General features: G+C 51.0%; 1 protein-coding gene across 3 annotated transcripts in view; it reads left to right on the plus strand.

Annotated features, from left to right (window-relative positions):
- Window positions 1-17,986, plus strand: part of LOC144950911 (transforming growth factor-beta-induced protein ig-h3-like) — a 254,138-nt gene that overhangs the window by 108,935 nt on the left and 127,217 nt on the right. For all 3 annotated transcript variants that reach the window (XM_078881080.1, XM_078881079.1, XM_078881078.1), the window contains exons 11-12: window positions 4,976-5,124; window positions 13,108-13,244. In XM_078881080.1, the coding sequence (XP_078737206.1) occupies window positions 4,976-5,124; window positions 13,108-13,244 (286 nt within the window). The remainder of the gene's footprint in view (window positions 1-4,975; window positions 5,125-13,107; window positions 13,245-17,986) is intronic.

Genomic DNA, 17,986 nt, shown 5'->3' on the forward strand with positions numbered 1-17,986 from the left:
CGAGAGTCGGAGGCAATGGGAAGCAAATTACCGCGATGGTACGCCACTTAAATGCACACCGATTGTTTACCTCTCACCTTCAACATCCCGGACTGACCGGTCGGGTGAAGTTTGGGCAAAACAACCCCCAGAACCGGTACGGCACGGAGAGGCCTTCACTGTTGGATTGACGAAGGGCTGTTAAATATTATTTCGATTTAAAGCTTTCGTGACCGCAGGGATTCATCTTCTTGGTTCTTTCGGTAAAGTCACGTAGAAGGGAAATAATAAAATAATATAAATATAAGAATTGAATTTTATTATGTTTTATTTTTTTATTCTCACAAGAATTGTATTTTATTATGTTTTATTTTTATTATTTCCCTTCTACGTGACTTTACCGAAAGAACCAAGAAGATAATCATTATTATTTGGGCCATAGTAGACATTCTCATAGGCCTCCAAATTTGAATCGCCGCATTTCGCGCAGAATTCCTCTTAGTCGAAGGGCAACTGCGGACGTTTACATCGCGCTGGTAGGAAAGCGTCGTGCATGAGCATCGAACTCCTCCAACTATTCATCCTGAATCATGAGATCCCAGCACCGTCAGGATCGGGGATCAGAACAAATCCACCCGGACGAGGCTCACGAACAAAAACCCGTAATTCTAGATTTGAAGCTTTCGTGACTGCAAGGATTCATATTCTTAGGTTTTTTTCGGTAAAGTCACGTAGCTAAAACATTAAAATTAATAAAAGTTAAATAAAATAAAAATAAAAATCACGACGTTTCGGAGGCAACACAAGCTTCCGTCTTCAGGTGGAACCGTCACAGCCACGACAGCTGTATCAAGTAAATAAGAGATTACAAGAGCTACCACTCCAACCATTATATATACGGAGTGGTAGCTCTTGTAATCTCTCATTTATTTGATACAGCTGTCGTGGCTGTGACGGTTCCACCTGAAGACGGAAGCTTGTGTTGCCTCCGAAACGTCGTGATTTTTATTTTTATCTTATTTTACTTTTATTAATTTTAATGTTTTACCTACGTGACTTTACCGAAAAAACCTAAGAATATAAAAACCCGTAAATACGCGCGGCTCGTGTAAGTGTCACCATTTCCACGCGCGCTCTCCTCATGGGATGTGGACGGATGTTGAAGAACATCCGTCCACTGCTCCGCATAGGCTGGTTGCTGTATTGAAGCCCTGGAACAGGACGGTGTACGGGGTCTTGTGGAGGCGTGTGCTTTCCTCGTCCTGTTTCACATTCTGTGCGAGATCGCGAGGTGCGCTTTCAAATCTGGATTGCACACACGGGATTTTTAGAACCCCTTTGTTGCGTTTAGTTCGTTGTCCTTCCCACGTACGGTGCGAAAGAAGTTCAACGTACATACACACTGCACGCAGACTCAACACTGCCCATAGACTAACACTGCCCACAGACTCAACACTGCCCATAGACTAACACTGCCCACAGACTCAACACTGCCCATAGACTCAACACTACCCATAGACTCAACACTGCCCACAGACTCAACACTACCCATAGACTCAACACTGCCCATAGACTAACACTGCCGACAGACTCAACACTGCCCATAGACTCAACACTGCCCATAGACTCAACACTGCCCACAGACTCAACACTACCCATAGACTCAACACTGCCCATAGACTAACACTGCCCATAGACTCAACACTGCCCATAGACTAACACTGCCCATAGACTAACACTGCCCATAGACTAACACTGCCCATAGACTCAACACTACCCATAGACTCAACACTGCCCATAGACTCAACACTGCCCACAGACTCAACACTACCCATAGACTCAACACTGCCCATAGACTAACACTGCCCATAGACTCAACACTGCCCATAGACTAACACTGCCCATAGACTAACACTGCCCATAGACTAACACTGCCCATAGACTCAACACTGCCCATAGACTCAACACTGCCCATAGACTAACACTGCCCATAGACTAACACTGCCCATAGACTCAACACTGCCCACAGACTCAACACTACCCATAGACTCAACACTACCCATAGACTCAACACTGCCCATAGACTAACACTGCCCATAGACTCAACACTGCCCATAGACTCAACACTACCCATAGACTCAACACTACCCATAGACTCAACACTGCCCACAGACTCAACACTGCCCATAGACTAACACTGCCCATAGACTCAACACTGCCCATAGACTCAACACTGCCCATAGACTCAACACTGCCCACAGACTCAACACTGCCCATAGACTCAACACTGCCCACAGACTCAACACTGCCTATAGATTCAACACTACCCATAGACTCAACACTGCCCATAGACTCAACACTACCCACAGACTCAACACTACCCACAGACTCAACACTGCCCATAGACTCAACACTACCCACAGACTCAACACTACCCACAGACTCAACACTGCCCATAGACTCAACACTACCCACAGACTCAACACTACCCACAGACTCAACACTGACCATAGACTCAACACTGCCTATAGATTCAACACTGCACCTTCGATTTGCAAGGTTGGCCACGTAGCATGACTAAATAAGTTCAACACGCGTACACCACTCTCACGAAATAAAAGATGCGAACTCTGCGGAAAATGCATGTGAACATCACACGCTCTTCAACACATGTGCGTGGTTAAGCAGAGTTTACTCATTGCACGCTCGAACACAAAGGACACTTGACACAGAATCTACCCTCCGTGCAAGTGCTGCTAGCCAGCGCGTTATTAATGTGCTCATGGCACAGGCGTACGGGTTTGCTCTGTGCCGTAAGCCCGGGATCCCGAGTTCAATTCCCAAGTCGCGTGAAAATAAACAAACGCAGCGTTGCACGTGGGCTGCCACTGGACAGCGAGCAGCGATCGACTTACGGCTCTCCTCTGTTCCGAACTCGCAAACGCTAATTGAGGCGCAGGGGTATGGGCCACGCGGGATTACCCCCGCAACAGAAACACAACGCTCTGTGCCAGCGTCGCACTGAGCCAAACACAATTTTGCTAGCCGGATTAACTTGAACATTCATATCAATTGTACAACGTTCCCCCACGCAGCCGAAAGGGAGGAATGGGCTACATTTTGAATAAGCGTGGGCTCTCGCGAGCAATGTTTTGATTCATAATTTAAACATTTTTTTGGGGTCAGATCTCCGCGTGAGTCCACTGCCAATACCGTGTCGTACGCCCTTCTTCACCCGGTGGCACAGCCAAATAACTAAAGCTGCCACGTGGCAAACGAACGTTGCCGATTAATTGCCGTGTCTACGCCGTTGGTAATGCCGCGTTGTAACACGTGGGTACGGACGTGTCGCCGCTAGTTAGGGGCCGTCCATAAATGACGTCACGCACCTAGGGGCCCGGGGGGGGGGGGGTCAGACATTTGTGACGATGTGTGACGAAACGGGGGGGGGGGTTTGAGAAATGTGACGTCACATCAAAATGCGCAACTTTAAATAAATCTAGAATTGTTATAACAACACTCCCTCCCCTCGGTGCGTGACGTCATTTATGGACGGCCCCAAATACGTTTCTGTCCGCGAAACAAATGAAGCGATGTCATCCTAACACTTGATCTCAATTAAAAGGCGCAGCCTCCTAATTGTTATAACAACACTAATTGTTATAACAACACTCCTACAACATCAGAGTGCAGCGCCACATTAAATACGCACTACAATGACAATAGTTTAAAGCGATTTGAAGCATGTTTTATTTTCAAAATTGAAATATGGTTTTGGGGGGGGGGGGAGGGGGGCAGAGCTTTGTGACGTCATATTTTAGGGGGGGGCTGACTTTTTGTGACGCCGTGTGACGTGGGGGGGGGGGGGTCAAAAATCGTCAAAAATCGCGTGACGTCATTTATGGACGGCCCCATATGACCAGCATCGTCGTCGTCATCGTCAATCAGGCGATTGCCACAATTGATTGTTCGTACCGAATTGTTAAATGTGCGTGGTTCGCTCGCCAAAACATCACCGGTGGCGCATTCGTGGCAAAAAATCGGTGCTGTTTGTCCGTCACGTGACATCTGTGTTGAACATGGCTGCGTGTCGGCGTTGGTGGAGGGTTTGACCACACAGCGTTCAAGACCAAAAGCTCGAAGACTTTTCACAATATCTGGAGAATCGCCTGATGAAGATGGTTGTTGCAATCGCCCGGCGAAACGCCGCGGTGATGGAATTGCTAAACGTTGTTTTGGGTTTACTCTCTTGCACACACAACCGGCGAGGTGACGTGGTAACCAATTGCCACGTTTTTGTTTAGGTGGCAAACCTTACTAATTGGCCGTGTCGGTTGGCAGCCGTGGGTTTAACGACACGGTAATTTTACGTGATTAACCCCCCCCCCCCCAAAAAAAAAACAATCATTTACGATTAATATTAGCCACGAAAGCCTACTGCGTGTTAAAACAACTTTGGCGTTTTTTTACTCACGCTGCAATCTGACCCGAAAATTGATTATGGACGAGCGGCTGCATCACAGAGCACTGAAACCAGCGCTGTGTGACGTTCACAAGCCCGGAGGCGAAGACGCAGCGGGCAAAACCGCTCCCTCGTTCGCTCATCCGAAGGGCGGGAAGCCTTCGTCCAAAGAGTGCAGTCTTCGTGCAAAGGTTCCCGACAGAATATTCGAGATGAACAAGACCGCATCACTTGCGTGCATGGGGGGTTCTACGTTGGACTTCTTTCGCACCGTACGGAGGCAACCCTGCACAAAAAGCAGTTCTAACCGCATCTTCAATTAGCAATGGTTGGCTGCATATGGTGCGAAAGAAGTTCACATGTACACGCGTAAAGAAAAAACGCGTCTCCAATCCGGCTGATGTGAAAGTGCCTAGCCTCAAGCGGCTTTCTAACATCGCAAAACGAAGAGCGCTTCCAGACGGACGCGGGTGACCCCTACCACACACCCCCCCCTCAACGTCTTGCGTGCCCCACCCCCCCATACCCCCGCAGGTCACGCCATGAGTTCCCTGCCCATGGAGCTGCCCGAGCTGCTGCTCGACCACATCATCAAGGGGCAGGTGTCACCCTTCCAGCTCTACAACGGCCAGGTGCTGGAGACGCTTGGCGGCCGTAAAGTCCGCGTCTTCGTCTACCGCACGGTGAGTGGGTGGGGGGGGGGCGGAGTGGGTGGGGGGAGGCGGAGTGGGTGGGGGGAGGCGGAGTGGGTGGGGGGGAGACGGAGTGGGTGGGGGGGGAATGGGTGGGGGGTGAGGCGGAGTGGGTGGGGGGAGGCGGAGTGGGTGGGGGGGAGACGGAGTGGGTGGGAGGCGGAGTGGGTGGGGGGGGGGAGACGGAGTGGGTGGGGGGAGACGGAGTGGGTGGGGGGGAGGCGGAGTGGGTGGGGGGGAGACGGAGTGGGTGGGGGGGGGAATGGGTGGGGGGGGGAATGGGTGGGGGGGGGAATGGGTGGGGGGGGAGGCGGAGTGGGTGGGGGGGAGACGGAGTGGGTGGGGGGGGGAGACGGAGTGGGTGGGGGGAGACGGAGTGGGTGGGGGGGAGGTGGAGTGGGTGGGGGGGGAGACGGAGTGGGTGGGGGGGAGGTGGAGTGGGTGGGGGGGAGTCGGAGTGGGTGGGGGGGGGAATGGGTGGGGGGGGAGGCGGAGTGGGTGGGGGGGAGGCGGAGTGGGTGGGGGGGAGACGGAGTGGGTGGGGGGGGGAATGGGTGGGGGGGAGTCGGAGTGGGTGGGGGGGGGAATGGGTGGGGGGGGAGGCGGAGTGGGTGGGGGGGAGACGGAGTGGGTGGGGGGAGACGGAGTGGGTGGGGGGGGAGACGGAGTGGGTGGGGGGGAGACGGAGTGGGTGGGGGGGAGGTGGAGTGGGTGGGGGGGGAGACGGAGTGGGTGGGGGGGAGGTGGAGTGGGTGGGGGGGAGTCGGAGTGGGTGGGGGGGGGAATGGGTGGGGGGGGAGGCGGAGTGGGTGGGGGGGAGACGGAGTGGGTGGGGGGGAGGTGGAGTGGGTGGGGGGGAGTCGGAGTGGGTGGGGGGGGAATGGGTGGGGGGGGAGGCGGAGTGGGTGGGGGGGAGACGGAGTGGGTGGGGGGAGACGGAGTGGGTGGGGGGGGAGACGAAGTGGGTGGGGGGGGAGACGGGAAGTGGGTGGGGGGGGAGGTGGAGTGGGTGGGGGGGAGGCGGAGTGGGTGGGGGGGGGAATGGGTGGGGGGGGGGGCGGAGTGGGTGGGGGGGAGACGGAGTGGGTGGGGGGGAGACGGAGTGGGTGGGGCGGAGGCGGAGTGGGTGGGGGGGAGGTGGAGTGGGTGGGGCGGAGGCGGAGTGGGTGGGGGGGGGAATGGGTGGGGGGGGAGGCGGAAGTGGGTGGGGGGGAGACGGAGTGGGTGGGGGGGAGACGGAGTGGGTGGGGGGGAGACGGAGTGGGTGGGGGGGAGACGGAGTGGGTGGGGGGGAGGTGGAGTGGGTGGGGGGGAGGCGGAGTGGGTGGGGGGGGGAATGGGTGGGGGGGGGAGGCGGAGTGGGTGGGGGGGAGACGGAGTGGGTGGGGGGGGAGACAGAGTGGGTGGGGGGGAGACGGAGTGGGTGGGGGGGAGACGGAGTGGGTGGGGGGGGAGACGGAGTGGGTGGGGGGGGAGACGGAGTGGGTGGGGGGGAGGTGGAGTGGGTGGGGGGAGGCGGAGTGGGTGGGGGGGGGGATGGGTGGGGGGGAGGCGGAGTGGGTGGGGAGGAGGCGGAGTGGGTGGGGGGGGAGGCGGTGGGTGGGGGGGGAGGCGGAGTGGGTGGGGGGGGGGGCGGAGTGGGTGGGGGGGAGGCGGAGTGGGTTGGTGGGGGGGAGACGGAGTGGGTGGGGGGAGGCGGAGTGGGTGGGGGGAGGCGGAGTAGGTGGGGGGGAGGCGTAGTGGGTGGGGGGGGAGACGGAGTGGGTGGGGGGAGAGACGGAGTGGGTGGGGGGGGCGGAGTGGGTGGGGGGGGAGGCGTAGTGGGTGGGGGGGGGGATGGGTGGGGGGGGAGGCCGAGTGGGTGGGGGGGAGGCGTAGTGGGTGGGGGGGGAGACGGAGTGGGTGGGGGGAGAGACGGAGTGGGTGTAGGGGGCGGAGTGGGTGGGGGGGGAGGCGGAGTGGGTGGGGGGGGGGATGGGTGGGGGGGGAGGCGGAGTGGGTGGGGGGAGGCGGAGTGGGTGGGGGGGGAGGCGGAGTGGGTGGGGGGGGGGATGGGTGGGGGGGAGGCGGAGTGGGGGGGGGGCGGAGTGGGTGGGGGGGAGGCGGAGTGGGTTGGTGGGGGGGAGACGGAGTGGGTGGGGGGAGGCGGAGTGGGTGGGGGGGAGGCGGAGTAGGTGGGGGGGAGGCGTAGTGGGTGGGGGGGGAGACGGAGTGGGTGGGGGGAGAGACGGAGTGGGTGGGGGAGACGGAGTGGGTGGGGGGGGAGACGGAGTGGGTGGGGGGGGGAGACGGAGTGGGTGGGGGGGGAGACGGAGTGTTGGGAGGGGCAGAGGCCCAAGTTGGGGGGGGGGGGAGACATTGTCCATAGACTTAACATTGTCCATCGGCTCGCATCCAAGGTGTATAATTATTTTTAAATGTTGAATATTAGTGGTGCCGCGTACATCGCAGCCTTGTCAATCCTGCGGTGGGGCAATTTAAGATCGTTGCCGTACCCACCCAGCAACCGTGAGCTCAGTCGCACGTTCCACCCTCGTCAATTTTGGCTTTTTAGCGAAAACAAGAAACGAATGTCTATTGACGGACCCATCGTTGGCGCACAATTGTCAACCCAAGCGCATTTACGGGCACGATCGGTAACGGAAAACTCAACAGCAACAAAAACGCCCGAAAGGGGGCCGTCCATAAATGACGTCACGCGATTTTGGAGGATTTTTGACACCCCCCCCCCACTCGTCACACGGCGTCACAAAAAGTCAGACCCCCCTTTAAATATGACGTCACAAAGCTCTGCTACCCCCCCCCCCCCAAAAAAAAAATATAAAACATGCTTCAAATCGCTTTAAACTATTGTCATTGTAGTGCGTATTTAATGTGGTGCTGCACTCTGATGTTGTAGGAGAAAACATTTATCAAAAAGTATATTTAATTAAGTGGAACGTGTTGTCTATATTTATTTAAAGTTGCGCCTTTTGATGTGACGTCACATTTCTCAACCCTCTCCCCCCTTCGTCACACATCGTCACAAATGTCTGAGCACCCCCCCCTCCCTTAGGCGCGTGACGTCATTTATGGACGGCCCCAAATACGTTTCTGTCCGCGAAACAAATGAAGCGATGTCATCCTACCACTTGATCTCAATTAAAATGCGCAGCCTCCTAATTGTTATAACAACACGGATTGTTATAACAACACTCCTACAACACCAGAGTGCAGCGCCACATTAAATACGCACTACAATGACAATAGTTTAAAGCGATTTGAAGCACGTTTTATTTTCAAAATGGAAATATGGTTTTGGGTGGGGGGGGGGGTGGAGGGGGGCAGAGCTTTGTGACGTCATATTTGAGGGGGGGGGGGGGGTCTGACTTTTTGTGACGCCGTATGACGATGGGGGGAGGGGTGGTCAAAAATTGTCCAAAATCGCGTGACGTCATTTATTGACGACCACTAAGGCCCTCCGCCGGTTATTTAATGTTGCACTTGGACAAAAGCCATCCATCCCTCTACCCATCGCCAGGCTTGTTAATCGGCCGTGCAGCTTCACAGAGTAATATGTTTTTTTTTATAGAAACTGTTTCGCCCAGCGTGTCTGTCTCTGCGTTGGTGATCAGCGGCTAGAGCAGCTCGTCCGCTTAATGTGTTTGACATCGGGCTGCTTAAGCCCGGAGGCTTAGGTTTATACTCTTAGGTTCTTTTGGGAAAGTCACATAGGTAGAAAAATTTAATAAGAATATTTACACAGGTCAACACACTTTCTCTGGCATAAGGTATTCCAACGGTTTTAAGGTAATTTTGGGGTGCTGATTCCAAATCTGGCATCCGTTTTTGTCTATCACATTAGGTTTTTGAGATATCGAATATTGCATTTTCAATAAAAACTGCGGAAGAAAAATATTAAATAAATGTGGATATCTACATAAAATGATATTATAAACACACTATCGTAAAAATACAGCACCATATTTTAACACTAAAGCAGTCACTGACTCGCAACAACTTGCAGTCATAAGTGACAGAGTTAATTTCGGGTAAAATCATTGAAAATGGGGTATGCCGATAGCACAAAATTGATATGTGATAGAGCAAATCTGAGATCAGATTTGGAATCAGCACCCTGAAATGAGTCTAAAACAGCTGCAAAAATCCAGGCCAGAAAAAAATATTTTTTTTTGTTGACCATTGTAATATATCACGACGTTTCGATCGCAACACAAGCGGTCTACTTCAGGCAGAAAAAAAAAACCCAAGCAAGTCGCCCCCCCCCCACCGTCCCCCCCTCCACCCCCCCCCCCCACTGTCTCTCCGCACCCCACCCCGACCACCGTCCCCGTCATCACGCAAACCCCAGGTCATCTCCACAGTAGCGGTGGCTTTTGGCTTACTTCTTAGGTTTTTTCGGTAAAGTCACGTAGAAAGTAAAATAAAATAAAAACAAAAATCACGACGTTTCGGAGGCAACACAAGTCTCCGTCATCAGGTGGGACCGTCACAGCCAGATTAGCTGTATCAAGTGAGGCAATGATTCAAGATGTAATCCCTTAAAAGCGAGTTGAGGGGGGAGGGAGAGGGAGGGGGGAGCTCATCAGACTATGGTAGCCAATGAAAGGAACGTTAAGGGATTACATCTTGAATCATTGCCTCACTTGATACAGCTAATCTGGCTGTGACGGTCCCACCTGATGACGGAGACTTGTGTTGCCTCCGAAACGTCGTGATTTTTGTTTTTATTTTATTTTACTTTCTACGTGACTTTACCGAAAAAACCTAAGAAGATGATTCCTTGCAGTCACGAAAGCTTCAAATCTAGAATTAATTTTGGCTTACTGTTTAACAAAGACGTTCTCCGCATCACGGCGCTCTCAGGTGCGCTTCTGCGACCGTCTGGAACGCTCTTCCTTCCGAAATTAGGAAGCCGCTGGAGCTATGATGCACTTTTAAATCATCGCCTAAATACAAAAACTCATTTCTTTGGAACTGCTTTTTTCTGTTTGGTGCCTTGTACCTTTCCGCCGCACCTCCGATCAGCGCGGTTGCCTACGTACGGTGCGAAAGAAGTCCAACGTGCATGCGTGCATCTTTCACTCCAGAGAAGTTTCCAGACGTGTTCAGTCTTCACGGGGCTGGAATCGTCGTTGAGCGTAACGGGCCCTTTAAAACCGTCACACAGCCCAACGTTGACGCGACGTCAGCCCAACGTCGGCACATCACAGTGGAAGTTGTCGCTTTGCCTTAGCGGCGCATGAAAAGCAACCGGGACGTTTGAGTTGACACATGAACTGATTTACGAACTTAAAGTTCTCAAGTGGCCTGCGCATCTCACGTGACACGCCATGGGAGGCCTCGAACTTTCTCGTGGCTCTCGCCTTCGCATACGTACATATACACAACAATGACGACAACCGCCATTCGCCACTAAGTGGCGGTGACGTCACCACGACGCTTGTGCCAGGCTATGTGCACGTCGAGGCCACGTGAAGTGTCGAACTCCCGCTGGCAGGAGGTCACCGGGCAGACCCAGGTGCCACGGGTCTACTGACTGAGATGACTGGCCCGATGCATCACCCTATTGTGCCAACGTACATATATACAAAGACAAAGATCCCCCGTGTATCCTTAACAGACTGTAGGGGCAAGTGCTGTTTGCGAGCACCTATAAATGCCGGAACGGTACACGAAGGGGTGGGTGGCCAGCACCACGCCCGACCGCCTTTGTCTCCCCAGTGGCGATGTTTACACACCGCACCGGGTACTCATTTGAGGCTGAGTCGACCTAGGGGAGACTCAGGACCGGTTCAAGTAATCGTCACCGGTGTTGGCCGTGAGCGGGAATCGAACCCGGGTCGCCGGGTCCGTAGCGTAGCGCGCTGACCGCTACACCACCGCTCCCCAGAAAATGCGTACAATCACACACACACAAACGCACTTGCTTTTAATAAAGTCTGCAAATTCAATTATAACGACCCCGCATGCATTCCTCGGTTTCCTTCGCCTGGCTTTGTCTGTGGCTCCCTCGCTGCACTTAACCCACACTGCTTTTCCCTCAAGTCCTCTTCTGTCTGGCTTGTTTTGGTTCCATTCATCAAAACTCTGGCAAGACATCTCCCTGGAATGCCCAGTAAATGCGTCCTTCGAGAGTTACCAAAGACGTTACGTAATGTTGCGATGGCCCTTTTTTTCCCCGTAGGCCCGTGGGAAACGTTTGCCTCTGTTCGCGTACTCCTGATGTTAAACTAGTCATCAAACTCTTATTTATTTGATGTTAGCAGGTGTAAGGGACCACTGAACTATGTAGCTCTCTCTCAGAAGCGACCTGGTCATCACAAATGATGGATATTTATAGCAGCCAAATACTCTAAAAGCGTGATGTTGATTATACACGTGGAGGGAAAAACCGGAGGGCCCGGAGAAAAATCCACACTACCACGGGGAGAGAGAGACACGCAATCTCCTAAATATACAGCAACAGGCGTCAGGGTCGGGATCGAACCCACGACCTCCTGTACACCAGGCGAGGTAGTTAACATCTCCTAGCCACCGTGATGATTATGAGAGAGAGAGACACGCAAACTTCAAATATACAGCAGGCGCCAGGGTCGGGATGGAACCCACGACCTCCTGTGTACCAGGCGAGGTAGTTAACATCTCCTAGCCACCGTAATGATGATGAGAGAGAGAGACACGCAAACTTCAAATATACAGCAGGCGCCAGGGTCGGAATGGAACCCACGACCTCCTGCGTACCAGGCGAGGTAGTTAACATCTCCTAGCCACCGTGATGATTATGAGAGAGAGAGAGACACGCAAACTCCAAATATACAGCAGCATGCGTCAGGGTCGGGCTCAAACCCACGACCTCCTGTACACCAGGCGAGGTAGTTCACATCTCGCCAGACCTCGTCTCTCAACATTTCGACGGCGAAACCAGCCTCCCCTCCCCCCTGCCACCTTGCCGGGTTTCAGATGTCTTCATAGTCGTTTAAAACTCTTCTAAGGTCACGTTTAAGACCCCGGTCTTGAGAATAGATATATTTTTGTTACGAGCTGAGCTTGAATCTGGGTCATCGTGTCGATTTGTCTTCAACAGCGTAGCTGACCCCAGATGCATGCACGCATAACGGAACGACAGCGAATTGACCGAGCACAGCGCAGTGTTAGTGACAAAGCCGATTTTTAAATCATCGAGATTGAAAACTCATTTCTTTAGAAATGCTTATTCTGGTGTTTCGTTTTTTGTCCTTCATCCGCACCTCCAATTAGCGCGGTTGGGCTACGTACGGTGTGAAAGACGTTCAACATACAGTCATAGCGAAGTCTTCGTTTACAATCAAGTATTGCTTCATTGAAATCATTCGTGAATAACGCAGGAAAGCCTCAATGAGTTTCACAGCTGCTTCAGGCCGATGCCACACGGTGCCCGAATGTCAATCGATCATGATAATAGGTTTTTCCCACTTTTATATGGCAACAAAACAGGTGTTAAGTTTCGATTTAAAGCTTTCGTGACTGCAGGGATTCATCTTCTTGGTTCTTTCGGTAAAGTCACGTAGAAGGGAAATAATACAATAATAATAAATAAAACATAATAAAATTTCGATTTAAAGCTTTCGTGACTGCAGGGATACATCTTCTTGGTTCTTTCGGTAAAGTCACGTAGAAGGGAAATAATAAAATAATAAAAAATAAAACATAATAATTCTCACGCCGTCCTCACCTGAGAACGGCTGATTGCCTTGTAGCCAAAACGTCGTGAGAATTATTTTATTATGTTTTATTTTTATTATTTTATTATTTCACTTCTACGTGACTTTACCGAAAGAACCAAGAAGATGAATCCCTGCAGTCACGAAACTCTTTAAATCGAAATTGTATTATGTTTTATTTTTATTATTTTATTATTTCCCTTCTACGTGATGACTTTACCGAAAGAACCAAGAAGAAGATGATATTTGTTGATCGCGCGTGTCTGGGCAGGCCATCTGCGTGGAGAACTCGTGCATTGCTTCCGTGGGCAAGGAAGGCCGCAACGGGCTGGTCCACGTCATGTCCAAGATCCTCACGGTGCCCGACAAGAACACGTGGCAGACGCTGCAGGAGGATGCTGACCTCAGGTGAAGACGGTGACTGACGCCAACGATGACGATCGCGACGACGACGACGATGATGATTACGACTGCAGCTGCGCATTTTTGCGCGGCTGGAAATTCTGGGCCGGTGGGCGGAGTGGGTGGGGGTGGGCGGGGGTGGGGGTGGGTTCTCGCGTCCTGCCAGAATACGACAGAATTGGAGCCGGCACACCGATGCGATTTGAGATTTCATCCGACGACTCACTCGTCCGGGGAGAACACCGGGGGAGATTGGAAGAGAAGTCCAATAGGGGTTTTTTGTGGGTTTTTTGTGGGTTTTATGTGGGTTTTTGTGTGTTTTTTGTGTTTTTTGTGTGTGTTTTTTCTGGGTTTTTGTGGGTTTTATGTGGGTTTTTTGTGTTTTGTGTGTGTGTTTTTTGTGGGTTTTATGTGGGTTTTTGTGGGTTTTTTGTGTTTTTTGTGTGTGTTTTTGTGGGTTTTTGTGTGTTTTTTGTGTTTTTTGTGTGTGTTTTTTGTGGGTTTTGTGGGTTTTATGTGGGTTTTTTGTTTTTTTTGTGTGTGTTTTTTGTGGGTTTTTGTGGGTTTTATGTGGGTTTTTGTGGGTTTTTTATGTTTTTGTGTGTGTTTTTTGTGGGTTTTTGTGGGTTTTATGTGGGTTTTTTGTGTTTTTTGTGTGTTTTTTGTGGGTTTTTGTGGGTTTTATGTGGGTTTTTGTGTGTTTTTTGTGTTTTTTGTGTGTTTTTTGTGGGTTTTTGTGGGTTTTATGTGGGTTTTGTGGGTTTTATGTGGGTTTTTGTGGGTTTTATGTGGGTTTTTGTGGGTTTTAAGTGGGTTTTTTGTGGGTTTTTGTGGGTTTTTTGTGGGTTTTATGTGGGTTTTATGTGGGTTTTTTGTGGGTTTTTTGTGTGTTTTTTGTGGGTTTTTTGTGGGTTTTTTGTGTGTTTTTTGTGGGTTTTTTGTGGGTTTTTTGTGGGTTTTATGTGGGGTTTTCCCTTCCCCGCGACGTTCGGACTGCCCCAAGAAAACGCCGTGTAAGTCGTTGCCCAGTGTCTTGCGTGGGAAGCATTACCACGTGTCGGTAAGTGCGCTTCCAAGGTACCATCGCACGGGGTGCATTCCTGCAGAGGTCCGTTTTACCTTCCAACGCTCAGTCAATGAACTCTTTCCCCACCCCCTAGTTTTTTTATACCATCATTTTTTTTATTCCGGTACATTCTACGGTGAGTGGGCTTCAGCTGGCAGTCCAGCATCTCATGGCAGTTCAGAGTCTCGCGCAGGAGGCAATGCCCCCCTCTGCGATGGTGGCGCTGAACCGTCTGCTTCAACAGCTGCGGCAATGCCCCCCTCTGCGATGGTGGCGCTGAACCGTCTGCTTCAACAGCTGCGGCAATGCCCCCCTCTGCGATGGTGGCGCTGAACCGTCTGCTTCAACAGCTGCGGCAATGCCCCCCTCTGCGATGGTGGCGCTGAACCGTCTGCTTCAACAGCTGCGGCAATGCCCCCTCTGCGATGGTGGCGCTGAACCGTCTGCTTCAACAGCTGCGGCAATGCCCCCCTCTGCGATGGTGGCGCTGAACCGTCTGCTTCAACAGCTGCGGCAATGCCCCCCTCTGCGATGGTGGCGCTGAACCGTCTGCTTCAACAGCTGCGGCAATGCCCCCTCTGCGATGGTGGCGCTGAACCGTCTGCTTCAACAGCTGCGGCAATGCCCCCCTCTGCGATGGTGGCGCTGAACCGTCTGCTTCAACAGCTGCGGCAATGCCCCCTCCTCTGCGATGGTGGCGCTGAACCGTCTGCTTCAACAGCTGCGGCAATGCCCCCCTCTGCGATGGTGGCGCTGAACCGTCTGCTTCAACAGCTGCGGCAATGCCCCCCTCTGCGATGGTGGCGTCGCTCCCGCAATGCCGATTTGTATACCGGAGTCAGAATCGCAGTCTTTATTTTGGACCGCTGGAAGAATCCGAAGAGCTATGAAGCTCTTTTTCGACAAATGTCCAGTATGAGGAATGGGGGGGGGGGCAGCAAGTAAAAATTTTATGAACGCATGGTGAAATTCTTTCACACAGTACGTAGCCAAACGTGGTAACCGGAGGTGACGACTTTGCCATGTTAAAGGACACAGTGTTCACCATTGGAACCTCATTTACACCATTGGAACCTCATTTGCCAGTACAAAATATGATAATTGTTTTTTTACCCTTCTATCTGGCAACAAAACTGACACCTTTTTTACAAGGAGTCATGTTTACATAGACCACAATACCTGCAGTCGTAATGCAAACAAAAAACATAACTCTGATAATGTGCACTGTCCTTGAAGTTGATCGAGTGTGGACCAATCAACTTCAAGGACAGTGCACATTATCAGAGTTATGTTTTTTGTTTGCATTATGACTGCAGGTATTATTGTCTGTGTAAACATGACTCCTTGTAAAAAAGGTGTCAGTTTTGTTGCCAGATACAAGGGTAAAAAAACAATTGCCACAGTTTTGTTTGTGTTATTTGTGCTTTGTGCACCAACTACCAATGCGGCAGCAGCATCGCTGATTAATATTTAATTAGCAGGCAGGTCAATAGTAATGACTTTGTCATGTTATAGTTAGAACATTCTCAGCTACAAAAAAAATCTATTTTAGTTTTCTACATTCTGGCTTTTGTCATATCTAAAAGCTTCTGTCCCGCTGGGAGTCGTTGTGCTAAAGATTTAAAACCATCTGCCTGCGTTCACGACTGGCGAAAACCCAACCAAAGTTTCTGTCTAACGAGACGCACTAGGTAGGACTCCCACGTGGCAACGTTTGTACGTACACATGTTGTACGTACTTTGAACTTCTTTTGCACCGTGCGTAGCCAACCATGCTAATCGGAGGTGCTGGGGAAGGACAACAAGCTAAACACAAAAAGCAGTTCGAAAGAAATTCATCGTCAATGCAGATGATTTAAAAGCGCATAGCTCCAGTGGCTTCCCAATATCGGAAGCAAGAGCGTTCCAGACGGCCGCAGAAGCGCGTCTGAACGCGCCGCGCGACGATGCGGCTAGCGCCGTCTGCGTTCGACTGCCGAGCCAAAAGCCGCCACCGCTGCTGCTGCTGCAAGGATGTCAACCTGAGTTCGCGTGACAATGGCTTCGTTTTCTTGGTTCTTTCGGTAAAGTCACGTAGAATGGAAATAATAAAGTAATAAAAATAAAACATAATAAAATAATTCTCACGACGTTTCGGCCACAACGCAAGCAGCCGTCCTCAGCTGAAGAACAGAGCTGTCGAGAAGACAGTCACGAAATCTTTAAATCGAAATTTAACGGCTTCGTTGCTCCTTGACTAGATCGGCAAGCTATTGTTGTTCACGTGTGGCGAGCACTTTGTGCGTGCGTGTGATGAGTTAAGGTGCCAGGGAGTTCAGCGATTCGGAGACAATGGGGGAGCGGCGATTCGTGTCAAGGCAACTGGAAGGGAAAACATTTACCCGTAAAAACAAAGTTTTTCACTATAAATCCTTTATATGCGTGGCGGCTAGAGTCCTCTCGTCTTCTGGCTTGAGATGGCTGCCACCTATGGGTCAGATGATTGTCTGCCACCATTAAGCAATTGGTGATTAAATATTAAAAAAAAAAATCCTAAAAAGTGTAAAATTTTGGGGGAAAAATTTCACGAAAATACATTGTCACGCACAACGAGTCTGTGTGCAAAATGTCAGCTCGATTGGGTTACGGGAAGTGGGTTAAAAAACGACCGAAAGATTTGCACAGTCGTAAGCGCGCAAGCAAGTGAACTTAATATAAAGGATTCAAAAAGGGGCATCGTCACACTGCGGTGTTGGGGAATTATGTGGAACAGAGTGGTCCGGACCTGTCCAGAATTTGATCAGCGAGCAGAGAGAAGTGGCAATTTGAGGGGAGATCAAAGTGGATTCACACGAGGGTTGCAGCGTTTGAACATTCGGCTCGGGCAAATACGCAAGGGCTTGGAATAATTTTTTCGACTTAAAAAATGTAGTGACTGCAGGAATTCATATTCTTGGTTCTTTCGGTAAAGTCACGTAAATAGAGAAAAAAAAGTGAAGAGGATCTTTGGATTGGTGTTGTAGGCTCTGAGCAGCGCCGTAGATGTTTTTTACTTAGGGATGTCACATTTGCACACGTATTGCAAGCGAGACGGCACACGTTCAATCGCAGTACATGAACATCGTACAAGTGCATCTAAATACCTGGCACGGACGCCGAGACCATCTTCGCAATTAGTTCAGGCGCCATTCGACTTACTGCAGGAGGCAGGGTCATCTAATAAGTACAATAAGGAGTATGTTAATTTCGAGTTCACCGTTTCCCGACAGCTTCACTTGCGTATCTTTATCTCGTGAACTCTGACTCTAAAATAAACTACGAAACTTTTTTTTTTCGATTTAAAGCTTTCGTGACTGCAGGGATTCATCTTATTGGTTCTTTCGGTAAAGTCACGTAGAAGGGAGATAATACAATAATAAAAATAAAACATGATAAAATAATACAATAATTATCTCCCTTCTACGTGACTTTACCGAAAGAACCAAGAAGATAAACTACGAAACTATTTTTATTTCACCAGATAAGGCCCACTGAGCAATGTAGCTCTTTACAGAAGCGACCTGGCCACCACAAATGATCGCTCAACAAAGTTGCTTATCATCATTTGTAAATTCATAGCAGCAAAATACTCTAAACGCGCGATGTTGATTCTAAATGTGGAGGGGGGAAACCGGAGGACCCGGAGAAAAATCCACGCGTCCAC

Source organism: Lampetra fluviatilis, chromosome 60 (assembly GCF_964198595.1).
Source record: "Lampetra fluviatilis chromosome 60, kcLamFluv1.1, whole genome shotgun sequence".
In the NCBI taxonomy this organism is placed as follows: domain Eukaryota; kingdom Metazoa; phylum Chordata; class Hyperoartia; order Petromyzontiformes; family Petromyzontidae; genus Lampetra; species Lampetra fluviatilis.